General features: G+C 33.8%; 1 protein-coding gene across 1 annotated transcript in view; it reads right to left on the reverse strand.

Moving 5' to 3' along the window:
- Positions 1 to 22,913, reverse strand: part of CEP128 (centrosomal protein 128) — a 129,503-nt gene that overhangs the window by 35,841 nt on the left and 70,749 nt on the right. Inside the window, exon 19 of the mRNA XM_062577300.1 lies at positions 2,727 to 2,776. Coding sequence (XP_062433284.1) covers positions 2,727 to 2,776 — 50 coding nt within the window. The remainder of the gene's footprint in view (positions 1 to 2,726; positions 2,777 to 22,913) is intronic.

Below are 22,913 nucleotides of genomic sequence, written 5' to 3' on the forward strand. Positions count from 1 at the left end.
ATCTAAACTTCTGTCCTCTGTGAACATAGTTAAAGTTCACTGAGCAATTAGTACGTTTTTGCATTAGGTTTAGACATTTTGGTAAGGATAGTGCCTTGTCCCCAGTGATGCAAACTATACCATATATTTCTTCTTTGTTTCATTGAAAAGTGGTTTATAGTAATTTTTGAAAGCTTACTCAAGGTTCTTCTCATTAAAAAGGCCTTTCACAGATTTACACTGCTATAAAGCTTATGAAGATTTTTAATGAAAAAAAAGTTCAGCTTCCAATAAGCACAATTATATGACAAGGTACACTTTCTGCAAATTGGGATAATTTGCAGCTGCACCTGTTCATGTGCTGGTGATACCCTAGTCCTGCAATGATGGTAAGCTAGTTAAGAAATCCGCAGTGTCATGATTGCAGTAGTAAAAACACAGAATAAGAATTGGCCTAATTAAGACAGTTAGAGAGGATACTGAGGGAAAAAAAGGGGGGAAAGAAGTCTATTTTCATTACAAGTAGTCTGTATTTTGAATAGATACACGAGAAATTTGAATTCAGAAAGGCCACTTTTTGAAGTACACTGAACACAAATGGCTGCTGTATGCCACAGCCTGCAATACCAATTACATGTAATGAAGATGAATGCTGTGATACTTATTGGCGTGCTTTGCAGTGCTTCTGATCACCTTGATATGGATCTAAGTATCTTTGCTTACATAGATCATGACTGACATATAAGTGACAACTCTTATAGTAGAATTTTCTTATGTACCTTCTTGGAAGGAATTGCCACGCCTAGAGTCTGCTATCTTCTAGTTCATTTGTTGTGTCCAAGACAAAGTGCCAGGTATAACTCCTTGAGGTATAGACAAGTGGTCTGAGATATTGCTGAATGAGCCTTAGCTCTATTTATAAACAGTGCTCAAACTGGACTTCTTTGTTGTAATGTACACAGACTAACATGCAGCTTTGTGCAGCCACTGCAATAATAAGGACATAAAATCTAGTAGAAATTTCTGAGTATGAACACGAGAGGTTCCTGCATTTCTCTCTCCACAGAAGCTGTAATTGAGCATCCCAGAAGGGGATCTTTTTGAAACATACTGACCAATTGACATATTGGACATAATACTATCTAAAAAAATAAGAGATGTTTTTTTCTAAGTACTTTGAGGAAAGTATGTCCAAACAGAGAAGCAAAAACTAGCTATATCAAGCATTTGAATACAAGAAAATAGCAGACAGTGAAATACAAGTCACACATTTAGATAACACCGTAAGTTAGAGAAAGGCATAAAACAATCTAATAAGGAATATGAAGGACCACCAGAAATACATGCAAGTACATATATACATCACAATATACTATTATGACACAACTTTCTCCAATATAAAATTACTCTTCATTCAATCTGAAGTAAAATCATTAGAACAATTTGTCAACTATAGTGATTCACATGAAAGCAAATACAGACCTGCTTCACATGAAAGGAGATCTTTTTACATTGATGTAACTAGATATGCACCTGTGTAAACTGCTTGCGCAGACAAGCTCTTAGCCTTGTTGAACTTGAGCTGCCAGAAAGCTAGGCCAAGATTTTTGTTTGAACAGGAAACAGATGGATTGGTGTGTTGTGTAATTTTTGGTTCTTGCAATTTGCTGCTTCTTACTGGAGCAAACTGTTTCTGCACTGATTCTTTTGATAGCTCTATCCCTCAAAATGCCTTATATTTAAAACATGAGAAGAGCAGGCATATCTTTAAACAAACTCCTATGGTCAAAACTCAGATCAATACATAATTTTATTTTACTTAACTGCTGTATCTTGGTTAATTCCCTCACAAATGTTCCACTTCGGGTATAGTTCTAGAATGCTGCTTCATTGTTACACTCTTTGCACTTTTTCTAACCTTTTCAACATCCATGCTGGGTACTGCTTTTAAAATTTTTTAAAAATTCCTTTTCAGCTTTCTATTTTCTGAAGAATACATACACTAGCTTCCTACACTTCACTAAATAATAGATCCAGCTTGGTTTTACATAGCCAGTTTCAGTTCAAAGAAATATATACTTTCTTTGACTGTTATGCTTGACTGTTATGCTTAAATACTATTCCAAGCAGAGCCTAAGGTAAACCCTACATTTAAAGCACAAATTTAATGTAGTTAGCACAAACAGCTTTACTACTAGATGACTGCTAGATGAGGATTTACAGTAGAGTATCAAGTTCTAGCATATAAACAACTGTTCCCTTAAATGACAAACATTTAATGTTTTAGACATTTAAAATACTGCCTTTGATTAAAATGGAAAGTAAAAGATTTTAATTAAGTAATGGAAGAAAACAACACATTCTAAAACATCTAATCTATCCAAAAAAGTAGAATAAAAAGCATTTTTGCAGTTTTGCATTCAGATTTGTACTAATTCATGTACATTTTCAATGAAACCAGTAGTATGGCATAAAGAGAATAACTTAAAAGAAAAGGCATTCTTTTCATTGAGAGACTAGATTCATTGACTCATAGCAAAATGCTAACTGCTTTAATCTTCTCTAATTCTAGCAGGCAGAATCTCCACTGTGAATCTCACTAGGTACAAAGCCAGTATTTGGCTGCATGTGTTTCCAAAGCTGACTTTAAGGTACATGCAAGTTTTAAAAATCATGATGCTGTAAAACAATTTTAAAATTTTAGAAGTCACAAGAAGTGAAGTTAGTTAATTTAATAGAAGGTATACCTGTAGGGATCCTAATTCTTCCTCTCTTCTTAGGATCTTTTCTAGCAGCTCTGTAAGAAGAAAAATATAGAAATTGTAAAAGTTGAAGGTCTTCTGTTACAGTTTGACAGAAAAAGCAAGATGTAATATTGTTTGTGATTTTTTTATTTCACAGATTTTACAGTATTCCTTTTGAGCTAATTAAACTAATTGAAGGAGTGCATCAGTGACATGATTGTTCCCAAGCATGGGTTGTTGAAGTGACTAGATGAAAAGAACAATGTTCTAAGTCAGAAATTGGCTCTGAATCAAGATGTGCTCAAGCTTGCTAGCATTTAGAAAAGTTATGAGTTTAATAAATTGCCTTAACAGCCTCATAGGACTGAATTCTAGCTATTAATTCCCTCAGCATCAAAGTACAGAACTGATAATGGAAAGCATCAGTTATTTTTTATTATTACTTGTTTTTCTTTAAGAGATAAAGATTGCTGATACATGCACAGCTCAGTTACCAGAAATAAGCCCAAATGATTTGCAATAAAAACTTCTTAAAATATTCCATCTATATAAATTTCCCTTCTTTCCTTTATTTCTCTTTCCTTTCCCTTCTCCCATTTTGAAACTTTCACTTGAACCCTCTAACCAGAGATAACAACCTCTGTCCTCACAGTCCATTACCAATTTCTGATTGTATGCAGATTTTTTTCAGGCATCAGACTGTTAAATGGGGGTGCAGACCACATGCATGAAATTTTAGTAAATTCTTTTATAAATAAGAAGATTTACTTGCTGTTCTTTCTTCCTAGATTCTATCTAGCTTATTCAACTTTTCTTAAAATTGGTAACTGTTTCTTCATATTCTTTTGGTATGTTTATGCTTTTCTGGCTTATCAAAGGATAAGCCAAAAGATTTGCTTTTTGCACAGTGATTCAACTGCCATGTAAATTACTGTGGCTAAATGTGTTACCATCAACATTAGTTAGTGAGATAATTTGAGCTTGGAAAGTGACTCCCTTGTATATTTTCTTTGAGCATATTCCAGTACTGTAATTGAGTTGGTAAAATTAGGATCAAAATAACAGCTTTTTTAAAAAAGGAGGAGGTAAGAATATTTCTTTTGGAAAGAGATGGGAAATGGAAGGATTTGTCCATGTGTCCCATTTGACCAAAAAGATTTGCATACTCTACTTTGCTTTATTTTAATGTAACATTTGAGATTCCATTATACAGATTATACACATTGTTCTAAGTGAAAAGGATGTTATTACAAGGTTCTCCTTGAAGCGCTTTTATAAATATAATGTAAGTTGAGCTAGTTTCTTTTAGCAGTCTCTAAATTTGAAAGTTTTGCCTCTGAAATTAGGACTATCTAGAATTCATTCCCTTTACTGTACAACAGCCTAATTTGGCTGGTCTGCAAGATGCTTCATAAAACTCTGTCCCAAAAAAGAGAGGTATATATTGAAGTGATGTTATAAATGTTTGATTTAACGGACAGTGCTCAATATGTATTTACATTAATTTGCCTAATTTATTATATTAATGATAATAAAATTAATAATAAAATTAATGAAGTTCATTTAAACTGATGACTCCATTTAATATTCCATCTAAAATAAGAAAAGAAGATGAGGGAAAATGTGGGCCTGCTGCTGAATGGGGCAGGGGTCCTGGTGACTACAGATACAGAGAAGGCAGAGTTACTGAATGCCTTCTCTGCTTCAGTCTTCACTGCTAAGGGCAGCCCTCAGGAATCCCAGAGCCTGGAGATGGGAGGGAAAGTCTGGAAAAAGGAAGACTTTCCCCTGGTGAAGCAGGATTGGGTTAGAGATCCTTTGGGCAAACTTGATATCCACAAATCCCTGGGCCCTTTTGGGATGTACCCATGAGTACTGAGGGAGCTGGCAGATACTACTGCTAGGCCACTCTCCATCATCTTTGAAAGGTTGCGTAGAACAGGAGAGGACCTGGATGTTTTGGTGGACAACACGTTGACCATGATCCAGCAATGTGTCCTTGTAGCTAAGAAGGACAATGGTACGCTGGGATGCATTAGGAAGAGCGTTGCCAGCGGGTCAAGGGAAGTGATCCCCTCCCCTCTACTCAGCCCCGGTGAGGGCACATCTGGAGTCCTGTGTCTAGTTCCATGCTCTCCAGTACAAGACAGTCACGCAGCTACTGGGGAGAGTCCAGCACAGGGCTATAAAGATGATCAGAGGGCTGCAGCATCTCTCCTGTGACAAAAGGCTGCAAGAACTGGGCCTGTTTAGCCCAGAGAAGACTGGGAGGAGATCTTACTAATGTATACAAATATCTTAAAGGAGGGTGTCAGGAGAATGGGGCCGGACTCGTTTCAGTGGTGCCAAGTGACAGAACACAAGGCAATGGGCACAAGCTGAAGCACAGCAAGTTCCACCTCAAGTAGGAAGAACTTCTTGACTGTGAGAGTGACAGAGCACTGGAACAGGCTGCCCAGAGAAGTTTTGGAGTCTGTCCGCGGAGATACTCAAAAGCCATCTGGACACCATCCTGAGTAACATGTTCTAGGTGACCTGAGTTGAGTATAGGGGTTAGACTAGATGATTTGCAGAGGTCCCTTCCAACCTCAACCATTCTGTGATTCAGTGAAATTACAGCATATTATCTCCAAAGCTAAAGCAAAAAACAAACTGAAGCAATACACTAAACAAATTTACAAAAAAGCCCCTTGAAAAACACAACATATTGTATCGTTCTTTTATACAAGGATACTCTTAATGTCAGAATATCTTTGCCTGCTTGATCTGAAAAGCTTTGCCGATTTGTTTTCCTGCACTTAAATACTTGTGCAAATACACATTTATATATTCAGTGCCAGAAAATAATATTACAGTGAATTTAGAGAATGCACGATGTCTGTAATACAGGCAAAAAACTGTGACTGGCCCTAGAGATAGCTCCCTTCCTTCATCCAGTAGACTGTATCTGGATTTCTCTAGTCATATTTTTCTTTCTAAAGGAATTTGCACTACGTCATGAGTGTCTACATTTGAGACCAGACCCTGCTGTGACCTTTTTTCAAGCCCTAATGTAACCACAGGAGGAAAGTATCATTCTCATAGACTGTAGAATACATAAATTTACAGATTGTCTAGATAGATCAGCATTAACACAAAAACATTACAAAGGTACCTTCAGACATTGCTTCATTCTTTCCCAAAGATGATTAATACATGGAAAAAGAAGACGAGAACTGACTTTTACAACTAAAAGTATTCATCAGCATATTTCCTTTTTTTTAAGCTCAATAAGCAGCAATCAATCCTATAATGAATTATAAGCTCAAACTATTGAAAATGTATTTCAGTTGTTTTTAACAGTGCCCCAAATAAATAGCAAATTCTGGATAATTTATGAAAAAATAAAGGATCAGACTTTTATGCAGCTTTACTAAAATGCCAACAGTTAAACTCTCAATCTTTTAATTTTTTTTATCTCAGCTATACGCCAGTGAAGAGCAGCTGAGTATCCTTGAAGTTATTTCAGCATTTTAGCAACCAGCAACCGCGGTTTTAGATTTATCTGATCAAAATTCCAGGAAATAAACAGATTATGATAAAAAAAAAAAATTCACAGGACACTCCACAGTCATTAGTTAACAGCCTTCATTCATTATTACACAATAGTTGAATTTTAAACACTGCACTACAGATTTTAGGCAGCGTAATTGCATGAGTTTACATTTTAAGAAACTGAAGATGGTAATATATGACATTTTGTTGCATATTCTCTACCAAGCCTGGTATGTCGGAGAAAAGTCAAAAAAATGGATAAATATCAGGTTTATATGTTTACTATCAAGAATTACAATTTGATACCTGCTCCTTAACAGTTTGCCCCAGTAAAAGGGAATGTACAAATATAGACCTGTACAAAAAAATCAGTTCTTATTATAGTCATAGAGATCTAGTCAATAAAGTCAAAGGAGCCTAAAAAGTGATTCGGATTATTCTGAAGTTGACACCTGCAATTTGCTTCAGTTCTCTACACACAGGCAACTAGAAAAGATTTTTTTAAGCTGTCCCAGATACCTGTACGCAGCTGACAGATCTGACATAGGACTCACACCCTTCTGGAGCAGCTGTAGCTCACCCAGGAAACTGTTCAGCACCTCATATAGGGCAAAGCGCCTGTCAAAGAGCCACTGTGGATCAAACCTCTCCGGTCGGCAGAGTAGCTGTCTATACTCCACTGACTATAATGAGAGTTCACACATCTACCTTAAATGCATGCTCCTGCATTTAGATGCCAATTTCAAAATGAATCCCATCACTAATTTCACTGGTTCATATTTATAACATAAAACTAATTGAAATTAGCATACTACAAAATTGTTTGGCTTTCTGTGTTCTTATACCCGTAAAACAAAGTATTTAATTACCTACTTTACAACTAGCAATGAAACTATGTTTATACAGTGCTCAGAACATTAAGATTTTGTAAAGAAGATGTTTAGCATTATTAATGAAAGTTAATATAACTGTGGATTAAAGAAATAGACTCCAACATCAGCTGAGATTCAGTCACTAAGAGCAGCTGCTATGTACACTTTTTAAATGGTGCTCAAAGAAAGGGCAATCTTAATACTTCTAATATTGTGGCATTAAAATAAGACTTACTGGATGTGAACTGCAGAACTGAAAAAAAGTGTTGTTTTTTAACAACAAACTAAAACCAATTGTTCTTCTACTCTGTTCAACCAAAATGCAAATCAGTACTTTCAGTTACACATTAATAAAATTGTTCTTGATTTTGCTAAGTTTGAAACTTTAGAAACCTACATTTTATGTTATACAAGCATATGGCATAAAATCTGAGAGATATGATTTAAGTCATACTCTGATCAATTTATCATTAAATTTGCCTTGATCAAAGATTGCCGTAGGTTTATTTCAACTCTTTATCATTCTGACTTCAAAATATACATCTCATGTTAGTATTATTCTTTTGAATGCCCTGACAGAGTCTTACTAAAGGTCTAGAAACAGTAGATTCTGAGCAATGGTTAAGAGGTCTGACCTTTGTACTGTCATGCCAGAAACCAAACCCCACTTCAACTCTAAAACAACTGAGATGCAAAACATTATTGGACCTGCTTCAAACAACTTCAACTGAAACTGTACTTGTGATGCTTGAAAACATTAAGGCAATTACTAGGGAAAAAACAATCTTTTTCTCTAGAATTCTTTAAGATAATTAGGTAGGTCATAGAATCTTAACTTTGCCAGTATAAAACAAGGACTACAAATCACTAGTATTCTAGAATGTGCTTATATAATCCCAAGCAAGACTTAAAAATAAAAAAATCCATGAAGTCAAAGCTGATACTGAGTGACTTAAATATAAGATACAGTACTTCTAAAGTAATACTATTCTGCTAGTTTGATCTCCACATTAGTTTAGAATACAGGTCACAAAAAGAACAATTAAAAATACAAAACTTCATGTAAAGCAGAATGAAATGAAACATCACTTATACTCCTGTTACATTATCTGTATCACCAGTCACATACCTTCCCCATATTTAGACTATGAGGTCTCTAAATCAGAAATTATTTCAGCATGCTTGCAGTACATATAACACTAGCAATAAGTGAAAGAAATAATTCCTTAAATTGTACATGAATTTATAAGTTTTCCCAACCACACACTGGTCAGAAAATATGGAAAGAGAAAGATTTTTGCTACATAAATCTCACATCATAAATGAACATTTTTCATTTAAGCATTACACATTTTTAAAATCATTGAACTGAGCAAAAATATACAGTGAAACATTTAGGAACTTGTGAATGAAGACACAGCAGGGAGAAACTTTAAAAGCTAATGTTTTCTTTGGAAATATATTCAGATGGTTAATGGTTTTCACAGCCAATCTCACAGGTCATTGCATTTTTTTAATTTATAGCTTTTGCTAAACCTAAAAAGTCTCATGTGATTTTTAATATTGATTATAGCTTCCTAAATTGACCATCTTGTACAACCTTTACAGATTTTAATTCAGTTACCACCACCATAATTGCCACATTGCTCATCACCACTAAGAATGAAACAGCTGTTAATTTGCATCTAAGACAATAACTTTCTCATCAACATATAGAAAAGACCTCCAAATTCAAAGCCAAGGAGCATTAGTGAAAAAAGAGAGGTTATCATTGCCAAATTCTTTGTGTTTATAAACTCAAGCAATTTATTAGCTGCTGTAGTTTTTAATAAGTGACATAGTCAATATTTTTGAAGAATATGCTTTATATGCTTTATTTAAAGAATTCATTCTTTTGACAACTTCTTGGTATACTTTTTTATTTGTGCTATTTGAAACTTGAAAGCAGGTTCCCAACACAGATCTATAGTAATGTGTGTGTTTGTTTGCATTAATCTGAAACAGGACACAATCATAACAGAAAAAACAAAAGGATCTGAAGAGAAGATAGAAGAGAGGAGAAGAGAGGAGAGAGAGGAGTTTGCTGATCGAATAAAGAGTTATTGCCATACAGGAAACAGGACATACTGTGTTTTCCTTCTTATCCCTGAGGCTTAGGCGTGTTTGATATTTTTTAGCACAACTTTTAAATCTGCACATCTCCAGTGCTTTTTATTTCCCTATTTGCAAACGAACTAATCTGTTTTGGCAGAAGAAAGGAATAACATGTAACATGGAAACACAATTATTTGGGGTATAGGAGAGACAATAGAAAAGTGCAGTGCAAGCTTTTCAGATATTTTACTATTCACATCCTACTCATGCCCATGACTTTCATGGGAATTTTAGGAATAAAATGTACCGTATCAGGTCAGACCACATCCTGCTTCAGGCAGTAAGCAGCAGTGGACAGGAAGAGAATAGGATAAAAACCAGAATGTTACTACACTGCCAACTTCCAGCAATGAGCAACTTAAAGACCTCCTAAGAGAGAGACTGCATCAACCATCCATATTATACCCATCCTCCATTTGTTGTTTTGGTTGCCAAAACATTTTGCAACAGTTATTTATTACAACTGATGTATTATGTGAAAAAATACTTCCTGTTGTTTTAAGTTCAGTGTCTGAACTGTCAAAGACTTATTCACATGCATAAATTTGCTTCTAATTTATTTTCTTAAATCCTTCCTCCTAATGTTTCACACCATTATTTCTCTGCTTCCTTAAGACTTTTCTTATTTGATACAACCACTCAAATGTGAACAATCTCCAATCTTTCTTTCTGCAAACCTCTTCCAACCTTTCATTTGTCTCAAGAAGCTGTCCTAAGTTCTCTTCATCAGTTCTAACCTCTCTGTACCTGCCATTATTGGAACTATGGCAGTGATTGCCTTATACTGAATTAAGAAGTACACGTTCGTGCTTCATCAGTAACATATTTCAGTGCATTTCAAAATAGATACTGAAGGTCATTTTCAGCATACACATTTTCAGGATACAAAATATTACACGGGGTTGCTATGATCCATTCTACAGTCCAAATATGCCCATCTTCGAATAGTTTAAATCTGAAATGAGAGATTAAATAAAGAAATCTATACTACAAAATTACCAAACAAAAATTATCAGTTCCAATGAATTAATTATGCATTTTAAAAAGAGACTTTTGTCAGAATGATAAGGAAAATAATTTTTTTCTAATATTGACATGTGACTTTTTAATTCTATTCCAGACTCTGCCACTGTTGTTCATATCCTCTCGGGACAATTTCTGTGCTGCTCTTTAAAAAAGCTAAAAAAAAATATTTAAAGTGCACTGAAATCCTTGCAAAAGATATTATTATGACTGTAAAAGGTAATAACAGCACAAAATTTCATTATGTCATAGAAGCTGCCTAACTTATCAGCTGAGGGAGACATTAAAGTATGTTTACCGCATTTATTTTGAACTGTATTCATTCTCAATAGAGACCTATCACAGAAGGAGTAAGAGCGAGGGTTGTGATTCCATATACAGCTAATGTATTTTGAAGCTTCTCCTTTGAATGATGCTGCATGCTAACAGCCATACTGTAGAGGATTGCAAACAGCACCTGAAGGATCTTTGAGTTTTTAGCTAAAACAAAAACTGAAGGAGAAGCTTCTCAAAGGAGGCAGCACATCCAAGATGCTTCAGAATGCTCCTAAGACTTCAGGAGGCTATTCTGCACTGTGCACTACAGAAACTAACACAGAACCAGTGTTGTTGTCCTAGTCTAGTCCAGTGGACTTCTAGGGGAAAAAAGGTCTTTCTTCTTGGCAATCTCATAGCATTGTTCCCCATAATCCAATACCTAGTGTGAAATTCTTTTAGAATACATTATCCCTCCCTTCCCAATGACAGCAACATAGATACTGTGATCCTTTCAAAAGTTATTGCCCTGTAATACAGAAACTAACGTCCAGTGCATGGAAGGCAGCTTTTGTGGAAGCAGTTGGAGAGTTAGGGAAGTCGACAGAGCTAGTAATTTGGGGGGAAAACGTAAATAGTAGTAACAATTACCTTTTTGAGAAGAGTATGCGAGTTTCAGATTCTCATAGCTGATGTCTCTTACACATCCTTCTGCTCTAGAACTTCTTTTACCTTATATTCTTATTCAAGGTAATTTCAGAACTGTTTTTATGAATGAGTGTTGCAGTGAGTAAGTGATCGTATATTCAAAGATCTTGCTTATAAAAGAGAGGAAAAGACTGGCGTTGTACTGAGGAATAGGAACTTTCATGGGGAATGAAACCTTAGATAGATCCTTTAAAAATATAAGCAACATGAGCATTTGAGACTATAATATCTTTCTTCTATAGCAAGAAACAGCTCCTAGTCAATGAGGTTTCCGTACATCCATTCTGAGGCCTAAATTCAGGCCTCAAAACTGCTTCAAAAATTCAGGCCTCAAAACTTCACAGAATTCACTGCTCTGAGAAAGTAATCATCATTTATGAGTCATTTGTCAAGGGACAGATCTTTATTGTGCATCTCAAATGTCTACCAGTGGAGGAAACACTCAGTGACATGGAAAAATCAGCAGGCTGACCTTGAAAAAAATAAAATAAAAAACTTTCAAAGACGGTTCCAATATGAAAACACAATCAAGACACAGAATTACTGTCCTCTAAATTAAGAACTGTAGAACAATCCTACTTACAGAACAAATAGGCTATTGCTAACAGTCAGCATGCAGAATTTGATTTTTTTTCAATATAGGCTTTCAGCTTTCTTAAATTGAAAATGTTTTCTCAGCCTCTGTTACTATAAAACTTTCTGTTTGTATGCCAAGGAGCATACTTTATGGCACTTGAAAAAAGAAAAGAACTTCAAGTCAAAGCAAGGTTTAATGAGAAGGATGTCTGAGAAGTGAAACAGAGTGCGAAGAATGAGGTAGAGAAAAAAGGCCCAAATGGATTATCATATGTAAACACGTGTGCTCGTGCTGTCCCAGTAGAGGGACAGCACAAGCACACATTGCCATATATATTATTCAAAGAGGTGCTCTCCTAGGAACACTGGCACATATCTGGAGACCTTACTGTGGCTTTTGTGTTGTTAGTGATGACACAATGTTCATACATGCTAAATGGATCATTACATTCATAGGGGGGACTGTCCACATGACAGAGTAAATCTTCATGGAGACATGACATCTAGAGCTATGAATGTTTTCTCAAAACAACTGGCAGTATTATAAATTCAGAGGTGCTGTCCCAGCTATCGTTTGCTGTCTGAAGTAGCGTCCAAACAATCAAGCTGAATTCCACCCAAAAAGGAAACAAAGGTCTCCTCTAGAATCTAATGGGATGGAACATCAAAATCAACATAGCTGGGACAGCAGCATTTAGCTATTTGCAGGATTGCTAAGTAATTAGTGAGCCAGAACTGCAGAGCTATAGATAAGTATCTTCTGTTAAAAAATTCATTTTGTTCAGCTTTTCCTCACAGAGATGCAAAAACATAAGAATTCAGACCACTAGTATTCACTTTGAGGCTACCTTAACAATCAACAAATTTGTCTTGATCCTAAGCAGCAACTTTTCCTTATATAGCTACCTTTGGGAAGTATTAGATGTCCTGCATGAGATAGTGGCCTTGTACTACAGACTTTCATCTATTTCATCTGCTGTAGGATGACATCACCAAATCTTATCTGAGACCTTTATTAAATCATGAGTCTACTGTCACAGGAAACTACTATAGCCTTATGCTGTCTCTATACCTCTATTTAATGATTGTTTAAATTATTTTAGTATATATTTTCAATAAAATAATTATTTCAGCAAAAGAAAAAAAGTATTTTATCTGAAAACAAGAGCTACAGTTGTCCAATATGATACAATAAAACAAAACCTGAGCAAAATTATGGAAAATTGCTCCAGTAAAGCAAAAGTGTATCTGAAAGACATAACTTCTTCCATGAAAATTACAATAGGACACATCAGATACAAAGAATACAGTTGTCAATGATTTTTTTAATCTAGTATCAAGGCTTTTTAATCTATATTTCAAAAAGTTTTTTAATCTAGTATCTTGGTTTGCTGTTTTGAAAATTGTTTGCTGGAGTTTCAAGATGCTGTAATTTCCCGATTCTGCTTATGAAGACTGCATCCGTAAATCTGCAGTAACCAAAAAGTCATCATGAAGTTTAAAAACTCATACCATCAGTGGTTGAATCTACCTCAAATCAATGGTTTAAAATATACAAGCATTCCTCCCTTCCCCCACCTCCCCCAAACAAGTAATAATTGCAAGTCACTGCCACCTTGAAACGCCCTTCATATCCTGTGTAAAATTAGATGACAGTCAATTTAACATGCTCAAGAATGAAAAATTGATATAGAAGGGAAAATCATCACAGTTACTGCCTATGTCCTCCTCTTGTGTGAGCTCATGATCTTATCGTCCTGTGACTGCATTTCAACACTTTTAATCACCCTAATATTTAAATCTCAAACAACAATAATAATGAGAAAATTCTGATCACTGTACTTTCTAAGCAATGTCTTTTATTCATAGGTAAAAAGGCAGCAATTCTTTAAGGGTAATATGAACTTTCTCTGTGGGAAACAAAACTCTCAGCATTATTATATGCAGTAACTACACTACTAGTCAAATTTCTGTATCTGAGAAAATAGTTTCAAACTTCACCTTGCTTATTATCAGAGACGCGCATCTACGAAAGAACACATATAAGACACAGATTTGTTATTTGAGAAGAATCATTAAATTGCAGTACATTGCAAAGCTTTTCTTTTGTCTACTATTTTTTAAAATATCTACCAAAATCTGTGATACAGTAAATTTGATCTTCTATACACCATATTATGCCCCAGTCCAGGGAATAAAAATAAACATATATTAGGTTTTCACATTTTTATTTTGCAACCTGCTTTTGGCTTGTGAATCATCCAATCATAAATAGGCACAGATACAATTTCTTGGACTAGACATTTTGCAAAGATAATCAATGCTGCTAAAGCCTTAATACCAGTGTTTCAATAATGTCTTGATTTTATGATGAGATAAAACTATTATAATTTATACAGCTGCCCATGCAACAGCAAAATTTCCAACTAATGCTGGAATAGAGGTAAAAGCATTCCTAATATAAACAAATCTTGAGAGAATAGACTTCTAATGTCTCCGTAAGAACAGCCTACCAGAGCAAAAAACCCAGACAGTCCTACGTGATTATAGTAAGTAAAATAGAGTTACAGAGATGTCCAGTGAGGAGCAGGTGTGGAACAAGGGAAGTAGCATGGAAGGGAGTGAGAGAAAGAGAAGAAAGTCTTTTGCCTTTTGTCTGCAGCAGGACATTAAATGGCTCAGTTCAAAGCGAAACTGTAGGTGAATACACTAATTTAAGATTATTTTGGATTTGTGTATGTGAGCTACAATCACAACTCTAGATTTAGGCAGACCTACCCAAACTAACTGACCAAAGTCTTCCTCTACAATAGTTTTGATTAGAAAACACATTAAATACCCTGGAAGGAAAAAAAAAGAAGAAGAAGAAAAAAAAAATCACCATTATATAAAACAAAATATATAACAAGTAATGACAACTTAAACAGAAAGTACAGTTGTACATTTTCTCTCCTGACTGAAGCAACATTTCCTTTCTGATGATAATTAAAATCTCCCAGGAGCATCCAGAAAAAAATTGAAACTTAATTTGTTTTCATTTGCCAAGTATAAGCTTGAAAAGATAATTTGTCATTTCTTGTTTTAGAAAATTATGTTATATGTTTATGGGCATGGCTGCTACTTAAAAGTTATGGTATGGCCCATAAACGACACAACAGGAAATTGAATGCCACATTCCTCAATAAGTTGTCTTAATATCTTAAGTTTTTCCTTCTGTGGATGTTTTATTATCCTAACCATATTTACACACATCAGCAAAATTCCTTTTGGCTACATCTGAAGGGAAGCTGCTTATCTTAAATCCTCAAAAATATACCAGAATTTATCTCGGAGCTAACAGCTAAGGATATAGCTGAGATTACGGGTATCAGGTTTTGTGAAGCAACTAGTACAGCTCGTTTGAATTGCGGTAACTCGGCAAAGTGAAGAAGGCTACCGTACTGCAGCACAGCTTTTCCAGCTGTAGGCACTTGTTACTTGCAATGAGTAACCTCTTCAGAGCTTACAAATGTACATCCTCCCCCCTTCATAATTATAGATAACTATTAGAATTGACAGTATAATAAAACTAGCAGTTACATAACATTCTATATCCCAGATGGGATTTAGAAAAAGATACAATAAGGTATAAGCTGGCAGTTATGGAGAAACCCATAATAGTAACATTTATTCCTAATTTTCTCAGCTGTAGTTTGGCTTTGAGTTTCTCCTTCAGTGGGACAATCCTGTTGTTGTACTGTCACATGGTAATGGATGATATACCAATGAGATTTACCGGCTATGCTAGTAAAGACTTTAACTTTCAGTGAATGAAGACATTTCACTTATATTTAAAATGATATTTTAAAATTTCTATTATCTAAATGCATTATCTATTCTTATTTCCTCCTGAAGATGGAGAAATGACTTTTCACCATTAAGAAGTAATAATATTGTTTTTATTATAATTCATTCTTCTGGAAGCATAATTTCCTTCCATATAACAAGAGCTATATCTTGATTTCAACAAGACTGTGAAAGAATTATTTTTATTTAATAAAGCCATTTTAGAAATCAGAATACAAAGTGCTTTAAGACAAGAACAAAATAAGAGTTCCAGTTGCAGTGTACAGTAAACATACTGAATTTTTAAAAATAGCAGTTTTTAAAAGAGCCAAAAAGAAATCTTGGAAGCCTTCTAGTGACTATTCTCCCCACAATTAAATCTTCTATTGTGTCAGAAGTCAGTCTGCAGAAGTTAGTTTTATATATGTATGTGTTTGTGCATGTGCATGTAAATATATATATGAGACATGGAAGACAAATGTTCAAAACATAGGGAAGGATAGAATATTTTGATTCTTTTAATTTGAAATATATTTGTAAGAGTTTATAAACATTGAAAGCTTAAAGGTTAGACTTTAATCCTGTTCTGTTGCTTGCTTCACAGCAGCATCTTACTGTAATCCACTCAAACTCCACAGTACAATGTCATTAAACCCATCTTTATGCGTAAATCTCATTGGGCAAGAATGAAGTATTAATATTTCTTGGGCTCTTAAGCAGAATGAGTATGCACATAGCAGAATATTTGCATTGCACTCTCACTTCAGAAGCTTCCCCAATAATAAAACAAACCCCAACATGCCAACAACCTTTAGCGCTGCTGAAAATTGTCAGTTCAACAGCCCTGGAAAAGAAAGGCCCTTTGTCCAAATCAGGAATGACACAAAAGTAGGCAATGAAGTCACACAGCTCAGGACTTGAATGAAGCAATAGAAGTTCAGCATCCATAATAGTAATGTCTTTATTATTTGTAACAGGCTCAATAATATTCATTAAGAAATGAATTGAGAAACTGTGGATCACCAAACATTGTAAAATCACGACAGCACCCACTTCCTCACCTAAGTCTGATCTCGGTATGATCAAAGTGATTTTCAGCCTTTATTAGCCTTGACAGTGTGAATTATATAGTCTTTATTTTTTTTAACCAATTTCTCTATCTTGATAAATTGTAAAACAATGAAAACTATTCTTTTTCTAGAGCAGGGATTCTCTTCTCCCTTTTATATGTGCTTGTGTATATCTATATCCACTAATAAACCATTATTGCCATCTCCACTACAACACTCCTAGGATTCTATGTATGTACTCCCTGAAGTACCCTTAGCTGTTTTCAACAATTCAAAACTGCAGGACACAGACCTAAGTGAAACTGTTCAGTTTAATACAACTAAATGCCAATGCTGATTGTCAGCATTAGACTGATACAAATTCAGTAACAGAGTCCATATTTTCTGAAATAAATTCTTACCTACATTTTTCCCCTGTATACTGACCATTTAAGTTTGCTTCATTGCTCTGTAAGCAAAAAGAGTAAAGTTAGCATTCTAAACCACCTCTAAACAGAAGAAATTAATATATATGATTATAAAAGGGTAACAAAGACAGACACAAGTTAACTCTTTAAACTGATAATCTGACTTTTCAACATGGATTAAACCTTTATGAATGGCTTTATGAATGCAAAATAAAAAGAAAATTGACCCAAGAGAACCAGTAAACTTCAGAATAACGATTCTTCCCTATTGAATTTGATTATAGCTAAGCAGCATTGTCTTGGGATATTCATTTTTCACTTTTACTTCAGATAGCTCATCACTAGGCCTGTGATAAAGGTTATATGCTTACTTTTATTGACATTATCTCAGTAGTAGAGTATTTTGAGGGAGGATGCTTCCACTGTAGACCACTGGAAACCACTGCTGCTGAGCTAAAAGCCACCACAGTGCCTTCCCCAAGAAGAGAAGCAAGCTTTCCTGTTATTCATAAATTGTATAGTTGACCAGCGATGATACTGTCTCCTTGGGATTGTCTTACCACAAAATAGAGCTAAGTTCTACTACTCTTCACAGCATACCTTACTGCTGTGGGACAAATGCTTCTACAGAAAGTAAATTTTCTATTATATTTTTAAAACAATAACTTCTTCAATTTCTGATTCTGAAATTATAAAAATACTTCAGCAAGTTTATGATCCATCATACTTGAGATTGTGCTGACTCTGTCGATTTGAACTGCTTTCTAATGAAAAAATATACTCCAGAGATCTTTAACTACATTGCACTCAAATAAAATTGTTTTCATTATAATTTTGCTTTTGATACAGTAAATTGCAAGAAATTACATATTTTTGGTTATTTCACTTTGCAAATGTATACCATTTTTTCAGACAATGATACTTTACACTTGAAGAGAATCAAGAAACCAACCTTTTATATAAGGTTATCATCAGTAATTAAAATCAGAAAGATCAACATTTTATTCAGGCAGCTAAAGTATGTATGAAGTACGTATGTTGACATATTAAATGTTGACGCCTTTAAAAAAGAGCAAGTTTTCTTGGTTTTACACTGTTTCTTTCTCTAGTGGTAAGTATCTCAGTTTAACATCTACACTAAAAATAAATGCTTTTCTTAAAAGTGCTAAAAGTGTGAAACAATAATTAACACAATGAATAATTTTTACAGTTAAATGCTTTCTGTTAAACTGACAAACAGGCAGTATATAATGTTGCCCACGTACACCATGGCTGCAAAATTAACGGCTGAATTTAAATGGAAATATATATATATATATATATATATTTCCAAGTAATAAAAAGATTAAAAAAAGAATAAAAATTCTACAGCTTAAGAAATTTGACTAAGCAATAGGAGACCTGGTTTTATTCTCAGCTCTCCTTTACTTTTCTTACATAACTAGGAGCAAGCACCTTATCTTTAAGGCTCAAATATTGCCTCTACAGCAAGAAAATATCTTATAGCAACAGTGTTTAACAAGAGTTAATAACCAGTAACCTATTCTATATATGCAAAAGAATGCAAATCATGCACAAGGCTATCAAATTACCCTAAAGACATAACTTATTCAGACAAGAAAAATACTGCTATTCTCTTTTCCCTCAATAAAGAAAAAAAAAGATTCAAATATACCTGCCAATTTTTACAAGGGGATTTATATTTAATGACTTACAAAGAGAAACTGATTATTTCAAAAACCAGTTTATAGCTTATTGTTCAAATCTCTGATACTGTATGAACTATAGAATTAATCTGTTTGCTTTGCTTGGCTCCAAAGACAACATCTTAAAATTGTTTTTAATTATAAAATCTGTACTTTTAAAAGTACCGTTCATAATTCCCATATTATAAAATATAACCAAGAAGATTCAGTCAAAAATAGAAGAGGAAATAGAAGCTGAACTTTAGGACAGCAGGTTCTTACCTTGAAGATGCTGACTGCAGTGATACATTCATTAAATTGATCAAAACCTAGCAATTTGTCATATTTAAACACCATCGGAAAAAAAAAAAACAAGGCAAGCCAATTAATTAAGCTATTAGCTAATTTAATCTTTATATGGGAAAAATAACAGATTTTCTTTTTTTCAATGAATTACTTAAAAATTCTATTCTTTAGTTGGAACAATTTTATTTGTATATTGCTAACATTAAGAGAAGGCTTTACTGTTGATGAAGCTCTCCTCAAAGATAATTTTTTGACAGAAAAAACATCACTGCAACTTCTATTCTCCAATTATATAATATTATTAACACTTTCAGAAGAGCGGTTTTAAATAGCATGTTAGCTGACAGGATATAAAAGCTGTTGAACCTATCAATGAATTACACTGAAATACATATTCTAATACAGGCTGAGAAATCCTAGACAAAAACATAACATTAGCTCTAATTTAAAAGATATTTATATAACATAGCAGTATAGAAGATTTTTTTTTGTTTTTAGAGCTTCCTTCTTATATTAAATATTCAAGACTGTGAGTAATTTTCTTTTAATTTCTACTCAAATTTCCAACATGTTTTGTCTGTCTTTTAGGTGAAAGTGATTTTGACTATAGCATTAGGTGAGCAGACCATAGACCCCTTGGTTCAATTTTATTTTCTGTACAGCACTGTACTATTTAATTACACAAGAACCTTACCGTAAATTAAAGAGTTTCCTAGGAAGCATACTTCTATCTAATTAAGACTGAGAGAAAGATGATATATTTCTATTATGTACATTTCAGGAAAATATTGACTCAAGACACTAGTTTGAAAGTGCCTGCAACTTTTTAACTGCTGTAAATCAGTGATATTTGTTGTATCATTTATCCAGTATCGAAACACTACATAACCTGAAACCCTGATCAAGCCTTCCAGACTAAATCTGGAAGTTCTGTTGAAGTTGTACAACTGCTTACAAGATTTTTGTTATCATGTAATGTTAAAGCATTCTTATTGTATCACTATGATGATACACACCCCCATGTACAGACTCCTAATGCCACCAGAAGCAAAAACAAAAAAAAAAAAAAAGGAAAATCAATAGCTCTTAGGACTCCAGCTCTTTAGCTTGGTTTAAAGAAAAAGTCATAATTCACAACAAGAAAAAAGATTAAGTAATAGATTCCAAGTACTTACTATACATTAAATTTCCATCCCCTAGGTTACTTTCATTCATTTTGATTTAGTTTACCATTTGTATATTTATGCGAAGAGGTAAAACTAATAATTTTAGCCTCTTGGATTAATGTGCACTACAAACTCAGCAAAAAGGACGCATCTTTCCAAATTATAAATTGGTATACAAGTTTCAGGCAAGTATTTAAAGTATGTGATTGAGAAAGTAGAAGTCTTAAAATAATCTCTGTTACAATTTGACCCCATCTCTTACCTTCAGTTTTTCACAATGGCAGCCATATTTTTATTATTGCATAAAAACAATGGTAAACAAAAAGAGTTGGATAAAATATTAGATATTTTGAGCAATGGATCACCAGATTTATTTCCAGTCTTCAAAAAAAAAACAAAAAAACAAAAAAAAAAACAAAAAAAAACAAAAACAAAAAAAAACAAAAAACAAAAAAAGAGGATAAGATTTCCAAAGAATTTAGGCTTATTTCCATTCCTCTAAGACTCTGAATGCAGGTTCATTTTGGCAAAGTTTAAAATAACTTAGAAGTCCTCCCTCCTCCTTCCCCCATCACATTAAAAAAAAAAAAACATTTAAAGGGCAAGAACACAATTAAGAAGAAATTATTTGAATAGTAATTATATTCCAACTTTATGTATTTTTAAGTTCATCATTAAAAATACACATTATGGAGAGTTTCTCTGAAAGTTTCAGATATCTTTTGCATGCTTAAAAGACTTTTCCTTACTTGATGGTCCCATTCGCTATTCAGTAATGTAGGACCTTAAAATACTTTCTGATGTTCACAGCTGCCAGACTGCATTGTCATATTAGGATAATAAAAGGTAATATATGAAAAACTAAAACAAGTAGGAAAGAAGGAAGCAAGGTTGAAATGGCAAAACAAGGCTAAAAGTTACAGTCAAAACAGTGTTTATACTTCACTAAGAAATTAAACATAGTATTTAATAGAAAAAAATTAAGATTTTGTCAAAGTTTATCTATATTTTGAGTCTACCTTAACATAAAAATCTCTTTGAATCTGTTTGTTCCAGAGCAGATAAATCATCCTGATTGAACCTATCTAAAAAAAAATCCCACACATTAAAATGAATGGATGCCTTACTTTAGAGATCATCTTCTTACCAAAATCACTTTTTGCATATCTTTGCAAAACACACTCTATTTATCTTCACAAATGATGAAAGCTCATTAGCATTAATATGATTAACCAGAGAAGATGATGCCATCACTCCAAGCAACCAAAACTCTTAGCGTCTTCTGAAATTGTTTTGTATCCTCAAATCTATAGCAATGCACAAAAATTTCTTTCCTTCTCACTCTTGACTACTGTGAATGTAATTAGAATGAGAACAGAGTGAATGACTAACTTAATGCAAAAAGCACAGCATCACAAACTTGCCTGGTATAGTTTTCTGTGTGAAACAGAGATGTAACACAAACCTACCCTAGCTTAGGACTGCTTCATTACCCTTCATACGGCCTTACTTAGTAGTATAACTTACATCAGAGCAATTCTTTAAAAAAAAATAATAATGTTAGTGTGACTACAGAGTGGAGACACTGAGAAGTGGTACAGAATATGGTCTGAAACACCTGGGGTATTACCTCAAAATATGTAAAATAATATCCAGTAAACATTGTTTTTACATAAATTGCAAACTTTGAAAGATCTGCACAGTAGAACTTGCAGTAGCACTTGCTCTTCTTACATCCCTATACCTTTACTAGTATAGATTTATAAAAAAATTAATGGACAAGGTCTTGCTGAACACATTAGACCTCATTTTGCTAACACAACATGTGTTTATTGACCATCCATGTCTTTTCTGAAATAGCAGTATATTAACTTGAAATAAAAGAACCATGTAAACTCCACTAACGAATAATATTGAATACTACTATGCTAAACATTTCAACAGATTCCTCCCCAAAATTTCGCTGTTCAAATATCTTTTATATTAAGTTTTCACTCTGTAGTCATTCTCACAGCATAAATGAGCCTTAATGTAACAGACAAATAACTTCCATATAAAAGATACATATTTAAGCATGTAATATTTATTACCCAAAACCATATACTCTTAACACTTCAAACTAAAAAATGATGCCCAAATTACACTACTCATAACATTTTTAAGAGATTTAAGCAATAATAGAGTGCTGCAGTTTTATTTTTCTTTTAATTCACTATATATACAGAGTTGTCTTCAGAACTTTGAGATTACAAATACCCTGGCACACAGACAAATATGGCTAAAGCTAGTAAAATCTCATTAATGAAGAGATGAAAAGATTAAGAAAGGACACAGAGGTAAATAAGGCCAGGGTTTGATCTCAATGTTATTCACTCACTTAATATATATTTTTAAAAGAAACACACTTTCCAAGATAATAGCCCCAGAGCTGCTGAAACTATCCTTCTGAGCTAAAACTAGCAAACACATTGTAAAAAACATTCATAATTAGAAACTAAGAATTCATGCATACACCAAAGAGAAAATAAACCATTATTGTTTATGCATGAGGTATAGTTTAATTGCAGAATTTAAAAGGAATGAAAATGGCAAAAGATTTAAGGGGTTTG

Source organism: Rhea pennata, chromosome 5 (assembly GCF_028389875.1).
Source record: "Rhea pennata isolate bPtePen1 chromosome 5, bPtePen1.pri, whole genome shotgun sequence".
Classification (NCBI taxonomy): Eukaryota; Metazoa; Chordata; class Aves; order Rheiformes; family Rheidae; genus Rhea; species Rhea pennata.